The sequence below is a fragment of the Aquila chrysaetos genome, chromosome 5 (assembly GCF_900496995.4).
Source record: "Aquila chrysaetos chrysaetos chromosome 5, bAquChr1.4, whole genome shotgun sequence".
In the NCBI taxonomy this organism is placed as follows: Eukaryota; Metazoa; Chordata; class Aves; order Accipitriformes; family Accipitridae; genus Aquila; species Aquila chrysaetos.
The window spans coordinates 66,215,513-66,228,037 of NC_044008.1; the positions used below are offsets into that span (position 1 = coordinate 66,215,513).

Consider the following 12,525-nt stretch of genomic DNA (forward strand, 5'->3'; position numbering starts at 1 on the left):
TCAATACAATTACCATTTTCTCCTCTGAAGGTCCAGTTGTGTAAAACAGTGTGATCTTAACAGGTATAATACCCTTTGAAATGCAGGTAAAATTGCCAAAATAAGCTGTATAATTTAACTAAGCTGTATAATTTAACTGTCTAAATTTAATTTCAGTTGGTTTTGTACTTTAAGTCAGATTAGACTCTTGAAAATTTTACCTATACTCTGTTTCACTGTTGCTGCATCATTTTATCAAGATTCAGAATTTCATTAGTGTCATGAGACTGATTTCGGTTGGAATGTGGAGTCACAGCAGCCTTGTTTTCCCAATTGGTGCTAAGTACCTGTAGAAAATTTGGGACACATACTCCTAGAATACATAATAACCTCCCCCCCGCCTGCCCCAAACCTCTTACATACAGCTTGTATTGTTTTGTAATTGTGAAAAAAACTAAAATCTACTAAATCTTCAGGAAGAGAATTAATTAATCTGCACTGTCAAGCTTAGGGCATGTAAGAAAACATCTTTTTCAAAAGAGAGTGTTTCTTGTAGTTTCAGAACCTGATAAGCAAAGCAATTGTATTTCTTATATTGACTAGGTTTTTGTGGGATATTTGAAAAGTATGTTGCATGCTGAACAGCACTGTTTCTTAGAAAACAAAATTTTGGCAATTCCAGGAAGCTGCAGTCTGTGTATGTTCATACTCGCTAACAAATTATTACTTTAGTCTGTTTGGAAAACAGTCTGAATTTGAATTATGGCTATGTTAAAAGAGAAAAGGACACCTAAGCAATATTGTCTCTTTTCCTCCAGACATCTGTATGGTGAATATTAAAATAATTCTTTGTCTCCAAAGAGCTTAGGCAAAAATCCAAGGCTCAGTATTTTTGCTAAACAGCAACACAAGAAAAAAAAATTATTCAACTAGTAGTTTTTTTATGAATTAATTACCAGGATCTCGGTATTCTTAGGGAAATTCTGTTTCCTGGCTGTCCCCTTCTTGATTCACGCAGTTGACAGTGTTTCAGTATTAGCATTTCTGCAAGAATGAAATCGAACAGACCTTTTTTTGTTTAAAACACATCCGTCTTGTCTATAATTTGCAGCTGAAGATGGAAACCAAATGTTTTGGGGATGCTATATATGCCTGGAGGGTTTCTGAGCTGTCTTGTCTGCTCTTTTATTCTCCATCAAACTTTAGCTAAAAGGAGAACTTCAGCATTAACATTTTGTGTCATTTCCGATAGCTGAAAATAGTGCTCAAGAAGCTAACAGAAAAGAAGGGGGAAAGGACGAAATAAGCATCAGCTAATTAGTGGCATGGAAACAGTACTAGTACACAGCCAGCCCATGAAGTTTCTCTATGACAACCCTATCTGCCAGTGGCAAACTTGAAAGCTTCAAGAAAGTATTTTGTACGCCCTTTTTCCTAGCTCATTAACCATTTAAAATCATCTGTTAGTTTCTCTTCACCTTTTTGTAAGAGCAGCATCGCTAAACCAGGTACTTTAACTATGATCCTTCAACTCCCTCACAAAAGCAAGAAATGTTTAAGCTTTGTAGCATTTTAACTACTCCAAAGTATATGAATGGCAGTATGAGAGTGTGAAGTGGGAACGTGTAAAAGCAAAGAAACATAAATAAAGGGAAGAATATTACACCTACCTTGACTGTGGAGCAAAAGATAGAATGACAACATGAAAGTGAGTTAAAAGAGAGCCAACAGAACAAAAAGAGAGAAATGAAATTTGAAAGCTTCAGTTAAATCCAGGTATAAAGCATCCTAAAATGACATGGGGTAAAATAGAGGCTTCAATTTGGACTACAGTGAATACTTCATGCTGAAATATGGCAGGGAAATTTCCCTGCTGCTTCCATTTGGGAAGATGTGCTTTTTGCAACATCCGTTTTGTCAGTACAGAGGCATGCACACTCGAAAAGTTACTGCATAACTAATGTTGTTATCTGTTCTAGAGAAATGAGACGCTTGCAGCTAGTTCCCACACTGTTACATATAAAGGCAGTTTTATGTTGTATGTAATCAGGGAAATCTTGTAGGTACAGTATTTAGAAGCCTATTTTACATGTTGGATTCTGGCGTTAAAATTCTCTTGAGCAACCTTGTTATGTATATGTTGAAAGAGGGAAGATGCTGCTATCTTTAATGGAATAGTGTCTTTAAATAGAGTCATGAAATGCATGCTTGGAATTTAATGATACCCGCAGCTTCTGTCACAGCTGTAGTGCTAAAGAGGTGAAATAAAAGCAGCATCCTGATACTGAAAATCACTCAGATTGTGACAGAGTTGCTTGCTAGTTTCATGGTTCCGCTTGTGGCGTATTGGGAGATGTTTATGCCTCTGCATGGCTCTTGTTCTGTTTGTCATTAACTGTATCTATTTAAACTTGCATTATAATGCTTTCAGTTACTTTGACATGAATGGCCAAAATCAATTTTAACTTTTGCAGAGATGTATATTAACATACTTCCGAGGCTTTATGTAAGTTTGAATGAAAGAATTATAAAGAGAAGAATCAACAGGGTCACTAGAAGTTTAAAATGGATGAAGGATTGCATGAGATGTGGAGGGAATGCAATAGGGAAGATCTGCTCATACAGGATTTTGTAGAGAGTTTGCAGGTTGTCGTCTTTAAAAGATAAATTTTATGAGACCAATTGATGTAATGAGGAGGGAGAGGAGACAATGTACAAGTGACCAGTTATCAAAAAGGTTGTCCATTTTTTCTGTCATGCTCTACTAAGTTATTCACTCTCCCTTGTAAAACTTGCCTCTCATATCCTTGAAGCCAGAACAGATCTTGAGAATTTGCTGTGATTACATTTTGTTGCTTTCTGTAAATTAACATTACAGGCCTAAAACAGACCACAGGTGAAAATACGATGAGGGAATAAAATCCTGTGAAGATCATTCACCATAAAAGGACCTTAGGCTGGTGAAATCTTTCAGTTTTTCCATTAGGAAATCTGAGTGGAATGGGAAGTGTAAGGCAACATCCTCTGCAGTAGCCAACAAGGCAGTAAACAAGTTAAGTATGAAAGAAACTATTAATTCTTGTGTAATAGTAGCACAGCTCAAACAGCTAGGTAATTACAGCTGCACCCCAAGCCCACTCTTACTGACTTCTTAGACTGAACTTTGGAGTAGGATTAATCTACTACCCATTAATCTCCTTTTACCACAGGGAGGTCTGATAGTCCCAGCCTGTGTGTCCCTTCACACAGCTGCTGTGTTTATTAAAAAGAACCAGCCAGAGAATAGCTTTTATATTCCTCAAGCGTGTCTTCCCCAGCAGAGGGGTTTTTTTGAGTAAATATCTTATCTTTTGAGCCATATAAACTTTCTCTTATGAGGGAGAAAACTACTTCTCCTTTTTCCCTTACACTGTTGTTAATGTATGTTGCAATCCGTATTTATAAAAATCACTTATAGTAATTATGTAGCTTGTATATAACAGATATCTAGCTGTCTCTCCCAATTTTTAGCCTGGAGAAATAGTCTTTTTTTCTTTGTTTTGGAATTGTGCAGATTTTCATACAAGTGATGTCCAAAATAAAAATATGTAATCATTTATATATTTTGTTAAAACTGAAGCATGATCTGAGGACTCTAAAAGCTTCAATGGTGTCATATTGTCAGAGGCATTGCAAAAGAGCCATTTTGCTAGAAGGAGGGGGAAAAAAAACCCCAACTAGAGACTGCTTTATACCTTTGATCCATAGGTTCCTCCCTGGGAGACAATAGTTCATGTATGGATAGATGGTTTTCATAAAAAATACAAGAAAGAAGCCCATTAATGCAGGAAAATAAATAGGTAACTCTGAGTTTATCCTAATAGTATAAAGTAAACAGCTTATATAAGCCTGATGCCTTGAGTTCTCCTTATAGGATAAACAACTGTGCGTAAGTCCTGTATTTAGACTCCGGACATAGATTTTCTTTAATTGGAAAATAAATAGTGTGTGTCAGAAAAATAGTTGACTTGCATTTTGGCCACCCACATGGTGTACAGTCTGGCAGAAAAATTGCCCATTCCAAGTCTGACCTGTTTTATAATACTGTAAATACCAGATTTAAGCTGGCTGAATCCATTGAAAATTAGACATGGAGATACCTTAGTGGTAACTCAAAAAAAGCTTAGAGTCATTTCCATCTTCCAAGAGAAATTTGTCACAGACTTACCTGTCGGGTTGGGTTTTTTTGGTTTGTGGTTTGTTGGGTTTTTTTTGTTTTTGGTTTTTTTTTTTCCAGACACCTGCTGTTACTGGGAGTTTTGTATGCGAGATTGTCTGGGGGCTGGGTGGTTAGTATGGCAAAGGCAGTTTGCCAAATTTTCTACATATGGTAGTATGAGTTATGGCACAGGATGAGAGGAAGTATTATGGTTATTGGTAATCTAGTGATACAAGAACTATCTTTGGTTCTCTAACACCACTCATGTTAAGAAGAAATCTATGCAGCAGTCAGGGGTTTCTGTTAACTGTATTATAACATGCTAAAGGTGAATAGTGTGATACTTGCCAGCACAGATCTTACAGCTGAATTCTTAGTTACGGACATTAAAGCGTAGATAGAATTTCACTTTACTTTATGTCAAAAGTTCTGGGGTTTTGTTTTGGTTTTTAAAATCCATAGGAGTATAAGCAGCTAAAAAACTAGCTTCAATTACTGGAAGATATGTCAATCAATGTATTGGAGTGTATTTATTCCCTCTGTTGGGTTGACAGTGAAGACGTATCCTGCTAAATTTTGTTTATAATGGTCTTCTAGGAAGAAGACCTTTCTGTCTTTATAACGGACAGCTTCTAGGAAAGTAAAATATTAGTGGTGGAACTGAGATTTGCAGAATTTTGGAGACTTTTAAAAGTGGTTAACACAGAATGAAAAGTATACAGCTAAGTAACCTCTCTTTCCACAGTGGCTTCTATTTGCTTCCCTTCATATGTATACATATTTATATACACGTGTGTGTGAATGTATATGTACACACACATATAAATAAGATGGGTAGAGGAAATCTTGGGATGTAGTTTACTGTGCTCAGTCCACACCACCTGATTTTTCAACTACAATAAAGCATTACAGTGGTCATGGAAATGGGGTCAGGGATGTAAAGTGTATTAACTTGTGTTTAAGAGAAAAAAGAAAGCTAAGAAAGATCCTGGTTCTTCATCTTTATGCTTGAAGGATTTGCTTGTGTTTGCTACTGTCTAACCCAGTACCTTGTACAATGTCTGCACCTTGTACAATGTCTAGTAACTTCCTAGTACTGCCCTGAATTCCCTCCTTTCTTTCTATTTCCATTAAAATGCCTGAAACGGGGGAAGTGTCCTTCAGGCGATCCCTGCATCAGATCATCCAAAGAAAAAGTATGGATCTGCTGGCCTGTAATGTGATTCCTTTAGTCACGCAGCCCCAAAGTGAGAATTTAATGTTTCCTTAATGTTCTGTTCTTTATTTCTTTTGCTGCCTGTTTTCAACCAACCTATTTTCCAGGTATGAACATCTACCTCTAAGTCATTCCAAGGACTATCCCTGCCTACCCTCTCCAGATTATTCGTTGTATTTTCCACATTGACTTTGTATGGTGGTGGTGTTTAGCCATATTTGTAGTCCCTTGATATTTTTGTTTGTATCCTCTTTCCATTGAAGTTTAATGGAAGAACTGGTATCATGGTATTTAAGGATTTGGATAGAAAACTGTTCAATTGGATAGTGGAAATATCTCCAAAGTATTTTTGATGTAGAAACACCTTTTATGTTGCAAGAGAATGCAGCTCTATCTGGCCATTGCCTGAAAACACATGTAACAGTTCTGTTCCTCTGCAGTTTTGCCCTTGGGCTGTAAAGGTGGCACTCTGTATCGGGAGTGAAGTAGCAATAAAGAATGCAAAAGTTCAGCATTATGACACCTATGCTCTTGTATAGGTGTTTTCCTCTGCACAGACAGAATGAGGTCACTTCAGGTAAAAGAAAACTATCTTAATCACAGGAGGAAAATGTGTGAGAGAGATTTGTAGACACAGAAAGCAAGCCAGCCTTTTGCAGCCTTCTCTAACTTAATAAATTAATAAACAGCTGTTTGGCTTTTCAGATTTTCTCAGCAGTAAGTGTTGTTAATCAATTTTTAATGCAACAATTAAAAAGATAGGAAAAACGCTATCCAGCTTTCACCAGAATAATTGATTTCTGCAAGACCTTAACTATCTTAACTGTTCTGCTTCAGTGTAAGAGTTCTGTGTAGATAATATGAATAGATCCAATGGAAGTCAGAGCTATGTTTATTTTAAAAAGTCTTCCAAAATGTTACTGGCAACCTAGTGGCTCAAAAATGAGGCCACTGTGTATTTGGATTGCAGGCATTTATTCTGCCTGCATATTTATAAGGAATGCAAATAAAAAACCATCTGAAATGTTTGGCAACTAAGGCTGCAAATAATGCTTCCGTAACTACAGTAAGAATAATCAAAATGAAGCAGTAATTATATGTGTTTAAACACCAAATCTGCTGAACTTGTCAGTTGAAGAACATAAAGTCCAAAACCACAGGAATTCCCAAACTTGGTGTGTTATGACCAAGAATTGAGGCTAGTATTACCAGAGCATCTGAAGCAATAGTGCAGTACAGCTGTACTGAGGTATCTGGTGGTAGATGATATGCTTGGGGTGGGCAGAAAGAGGAAGATTTGTATTATATAAGCTTAGGTATTTAGTGGAAGTGCCAAGATGAGGAGGCTACTCTCTGTTTTTAGTTTACTTAGCGTATCACTCGGGATGAAGTTGATCTCGTAGAGGTTTTCTCTTACCCAGTCAGTAGCTTAGATCACCTGTTCTCATGTTCATAAAAACATAACGTGCTCATAGACAACTGCAAACTTTGCCCATCTCCTTAAGATACACCTGCAAAGGATTTAATTTTTAAGCTCCGTAGGAGGACCAGGGTGCATTGCCCTATTGCTGTGTTCATTCACGTACCTGTAGCATTACTTACATAGATACACTGCCTGTGAAATACCTGCTGGTAGCAAAGAACAGTATTGAAATGCTCTGCTTCTGTTTTGCCAGGTAGCTGCGTTTTGTGATGTTGATGAAAAGAAAATAACAAAAGGATTCTACACTTACGAAGAATCTGAGGTTAGTTATAAGTACTCTTGCATTCTTTACTGTGATCTGGAAGTGTTCTGGGAAATGTGATGAAAGAATACATCACTGATTTTAAATATTGTATGGCAGCTCATTTTGCTAAGGAGGCCGTGACAGAAGACTAGATAGCTGGGGATTGATACTGGAGTGTGAACTATGGAGCCAGAACTATGCACCTCACGCTCACTGAAGTCAGTTTAGAAAGACAGAAATATATACACTCTGAAGGGATTCCAATGATGGAGTAAAACAGCCTTCACTGACAGTTTTTTCTTTTAAGTGGGAGTAGAATTTGGCTCATGATGGATAAAAGTGAAATCTCTATTAAAATAAAGTAAGCTTCTGTGATTAATTGTAACCTATCTGTATATTATAGTTACACTGTATCTGAATAAAGCTTTAATAGGATCCTTGGGAGCCTAAAATTGTAGGCAGCAACATTTTCTTCCGTAGACAAGGAAGACCAATATTGAGATGGCAATAAACAAACCATATAGAAAAAAAATGTTGTCTTGTTGCAGTATTAATTTAATGATAGTAGTTAGCTCAAGACCTGGAGTAAAGCTTCATCCAGATTCAGTCCCTACAACAGTTGGTGAAAAGACAGTTCTTAGTTTCACTGGGCATTGGATCCGATCCTGTGAGCGCGGTCTTCCGAGAGTGCAATTTGACATTACCGCTTAGCCACTCTAACTGCAGGGGTGGTCTGACTTTGCTCACTGGCCTCAGCCACACACTCCCACTGCTTTGTTTATAATGGGTCTAGCAATCTTGCGGCTAAAGGATGACTTGATTCAGTTAGTTGATCTGGCAGAAAAGAAACCCTCAAAATAAGTTTTTCAGCAAGTTATCTTGGGAATCAAATTATCCTGAGGTTGCATGATCCTTATATCTGATGGGAGTAGGACTGAGGGAGGGGTAGAGGGAGAGGAGGGGCACCTCCTCAGATATAGCTTGTGATTAGACTAGAGTAACTGTAAAATCAAATTCTATACTGGGAAGCTAATGAGTGCTTTCAGCTGCATGAAAACAATTGGAGTTCAGGATTTTGACCTGGAGTACTGAGGACTCGCTAACTACCAGTGCAGTAATACTGTCAGCAGAATTGTTACAGATCCTGCGCATTTGTCTTCCTAAGACATACCCATCCTCTCAGATCAGTTGTAAAGAAGATTGTACTGCAACCTGTTGCGAATCCTCAGAAGATTCTGCAGCTTGGATCCATGGTGAAGTCCCAGTTGGGCATAAGCCATTTAACAGCTCCCAGGGAGAGGGAAAGATTCTCCTTTGTATCCGCTATTGTGCCTGCTCTAATGTTTCTCTGCTGGCACCGTAAGCTGATGCAGCTTACTAAAGTGGCAGAAAATTAAACTGCCAAAAAAAGAAAGAACATATTTTTTATGGGGTAGGCTATTAAAGCAGCATACCTTGCAATCACATGAAAGAGGGAATTGTTTGGGAAAGGGGTAGAAGTAGAGCTTGGAGGTAAGGAAGAAGCAGTGGACGAGAGGAGTGAGACCTTCTCCTTTCAAAAGCAGAAAGCTCTTAATTCGCATCTGGTGTAGTGTGTAACTTTGTTCAGAGAAACACAATTGTACTGAAAGATTAGGGTAAGAAAATAAGGGGTACTTGAAATGACTGGCAAAACAATGAGTGGAAGATGTGACCAGCTGGACTATTTAGCATGAGGCCTCAAAATAATTTTTTCCCCTCTTGGTGTTTAGTAGCTCCTAAAACTAAGCTAACAAAAGTAACACTCTGTGCCTCTCTACTAAAGTCTACTGCTTTTTCCTGCAGGAGAGACCAAAACCAAAAATTCCTATATGTCACTTCAGAGATGCAACTCCACCTTTCATTATCTGTGTGAAGCTGGTGAGTACCACCTTTAGCCTTAGCTCTATGTGCAAAATCAGTATTTGCTCCTTATGAAAAATGAATTTCTATTCACGGTAAATAGCTTTTCCCAGAAGCTTTTACTATGCAATTAATGGCCTTTTTTATCAAATTGACTGTGCAGAGTATTTCAGGGTTTTAAAAAAGCAGTATTAAGTAAAGTAGTATTAAGAATAATCAAAGGTGCAGCTTCTGTAAAGGAGCTTGGATCTGTTTTACTTTCTTGCCCAACATTATAACACAAATGAACACGTACAGTCAGCCACCTGGCCTCGTTTATTCCTAATATTTTGCTGCCCTATGTATGGCAAAGGCTTTGATTTTTTAAATCAGACCTTAAAAGCTGTTTTCTTTGGCACTGCCAATTCCGTAGCTGCTTCTGTGCCTGACTCTGGTAACTTTCTTATTTAAAATGGTTTAACTGACCTAATAACGTAACTAGAAGATGATAACCAGCAGTTATTTTGCTGCTACATTTAAGATAGCAAAGCACCGTGTATGGGTTAACACAGAAGTTTTAAAGCAAAACAGAAAAAACATTCTATTTGCAAATGCTAGTAAAAAAGTCTCTAACAGTAACTAAAACCTGTAGCTACATATAAACACTGACATTCTAATGCTGCACTAGATCTGTTCAAAGATTGATTAGCTGAATCTCAACTCATCTGGTACAGCCTGCTTTTAACTTAGCACTCCCGACTTTACGATCAACTCTGAGATCGTAACTATGAGTTGTAAAGCCAGACTGAAAGTACCTTAGGGCATTATCATGTACTGTTGGTTGATAAACTCTTGGATAAGCTAGTAATATTACAACTAATTTAATTTTTCATACTACATATAATGGTGGGTGGAAGTCCCTAGACAAAACATCTGTGGAACCTGTTATAAAGCACATTTAATTTGTGAAGCCCTTACAATGAGACTATTATACAACATCTTGCCTGAAGACTCTGGTCCATGGCTTCAGTTGTGATTTCAGTGTTATTTTTCCACTCCGGGCCACTGAGCATTTTCTACTTGCTCATCACAGAACTATAGGCCATAGTATCATTTAAGTAACATGCAGTATTTTCTTTGGAAATACAGTTTGACCTGCTTGAAACAGTTTCAGAGTTTGTAAAGTTGCTTCTAAAATCTGTCTTTGAAGCAGGTCACTTTTTAGGAGAAGTTAAAAAAAGTCAACAGCCATTTGTATGGAGCCAAATCTCTAGAAACTGCAGGCAAGTTACCCCTTACCCCTCTCACTTCATGACTGAATTACACAGCTACTGTGAATGTTGGTGTTATAAGAGCTGATGGCAAAAACGCCCTAGTGCAGAGGTAAATAAACATCAATCCATGTGGAGTTCCAGCAGCGTTATGCACTGGGAAAACAAAATAGTGGCCAAACAGACAAGAACAATGCTGATAATGAACTTGCATAACAACATAGTGAAAGTCCCTAATGGAGCTTACCTTTCTACAGATTTTAAAAATATCTGTTAATACTATGAACCTCACAGTACACCTATGTTGTTATACCATATTATTATTTTAATATTATTCAGGGTGTTGGAAAAACAAATTCATAATAAAGAACTGAAACCAGATTTTTCTGTTAGCAGTGCCTAATACCCTGTTATCACCTGAGAAACCACAGACTACGTAAGAAAGAAATAAAACCCATAAATATATCTGTAGCAAAGTGTAGGAAATATAAACCCAGTGGAGAGAGAAAAGGAACCAGAGGGTCGCGGGAAGGAAGCAGCAGTGCTCCAAGTCCCACTCCAGAACCAAGTCTGCTGGACCCTCCTTTTTTCTACCATTCGGTTTCGCAGCTGATCTTAAGGAATAGTTTTTAGTAACCTTTTTCAGCCGTTGTCGTACTTGCTGTATTTCATTCCTATTAGGAGTCTTTGTGGAGGCTGGCAAAATCCGTGAAATCCCACTCTTACTACTTGCAAGGTTGTGGGTGGATTGAAATGGGCACTGTTTTCAGCAGTAGTTTTGTCATGGAGAATAATCTTCTACCAAAACAAAACAAGTTGATAAATGTCTGTGGTTTAAAATAATTCAGGTATCCTGTCTGCAGCAGCTTTCAAGCTTCTAGACCTGACCACTAAAGGAAATGGTTTCTAAATGGGTTGAGAAGAGCAAAGTATTGAACTTTTTCATTCATCTGCGTTGATATTGTGCAGGCCAGGTATAATGCTGAGGGTTAGTCTTTGCTGTATTTATGGGTTGAGTTTGCCTTGCTTTCTGTGCAGCCCACATCTGAAGAACAGCTAAAAACAAAACATCCCACTTGCTTTTCTTTAATCACCTTTTCTACATTTCTTCTTCCAACATGCTTTTTGAAAGTGGGAGCATAGGAAAAGTAGGATAGTGGACAAGTACGTAAAATATTAAGACTGCATCAAATGGAAAATATTGTCTTTTTTGCAATAGCTGTCGCTGCCTCTCTGATGCTATTCACCCAGATTTATCAAATCAAACTGTGCAAATAATGTTGCTGTTACAAGTTAAAGTCCCAGGCTGATGTGGAATACTACATTTGAGACACAAAATTCTTCTGCAAAAACGGTGCTCTCCTTGTGCATACTATAAGGGGAAAAACAAAACTCCTGTGCTGAAGAGGTTACAAATGACCTGTATTTTCAAACTATTCAGGGGAAGTAGCTTTACCCAGCCCTGTGTTTCAGGTCACGCAGCAAGCAAACATACAAAAACCCTAGTGAACGCACAGACATTTCTTGTGTAGACAGCTGTCAATGCAACAACTACGACCTAGCTCCATGTTGCATGGAACTGTTGGACGTTTAGGTAAGGCAGAAGTAGCTGCAGATTCTCTTGGCTAATTTCTTAAACAAAAGTCATTAAAAAATTCCTGAACATCCCAGACTTCCAAATTTAGCTTTATTATTTACCAACCTAAGTTCGTCACCATCCTTCTGAAGAAGAAAGTGTCCTGAGGCCTTATTGTCTTTCATGTTGCTGTTCTTGGTAGGGGATTATTTTTAGTTTTGATACAGGCAAAACCTGCATGTTTATATACAGCTCTAAGAGGGTGGTTTTGAAGATTAGGTATGTTTATTAAATAAGTAAGTGAGCTGTTTGCAAGAAACAACTCTGCTGGACATACAGTTGGAGCAGTGTTTGCTTATTTATTTTTTCAGGCAGTTCCTCCCTTGCTAGCATTGCCATTACTTTGTTACCATATAAAATCATACTTGAAAAAGCAGTCATCCTATGTGATCTTTGCTCAGTTTGCATTTTAAAATGTCTTCACAAACGGCTGTAGCTGAAATTCTGCTCTGTGTATGTGTGTACATGTGTAAGTTTTTGCTGAAGAGAGTAAAATTCTGGTTTTAGCTTGTCAAAATTGTGTAGCAGCCTGCAGTAGCACTTCACCTAAGGGTCTGCACTGTGTGTTTTCTCTCGCTTTGAGGTAAAAGCAAAATGCTTAGAAATCTTGTATTGTGCCCTGTCTTGGCATGGATTCC

The 12,525-nt window shown here is 37.8% G+C and overlaps 1 protein-coding gene across 10 annotated transcripts in view; it reads left to right on the forward strand.

Annotated features, from left to right (window-relative positions):
* B3GNTL1 (UDP-GlcNAc:betaGal beta-1,3-N-acetylglucosaminyltransferase like 1) overlaps positions 1–12,525 on the forward strand; it is a 133,439-nt gene that overhangs the window by 116,715 nt on the left and 4,199 nt on the right. For 9 of the 10 annotated variants that reach the window (XM_030013160.2, XM_030013162.2, XM_030013165.2 and 6 more), the window contains 2 exons: positions 7,070–7,138; positions 8,945–9,019. In XM_030013160.2, coding sequence (XP_029869020.1) covers positions 7,070–7,138; positions 8,945–9,019 — 144 coding nt within the window. Of the gene's footprint in view, positions 1–2,857; positions 3,161–7,069; positions 7,139–8,944; positions 9,020–12,525 lie in introns of those variants that run through there. The other variant, XM_030013164.2, reaches the window with a different exon arrangement.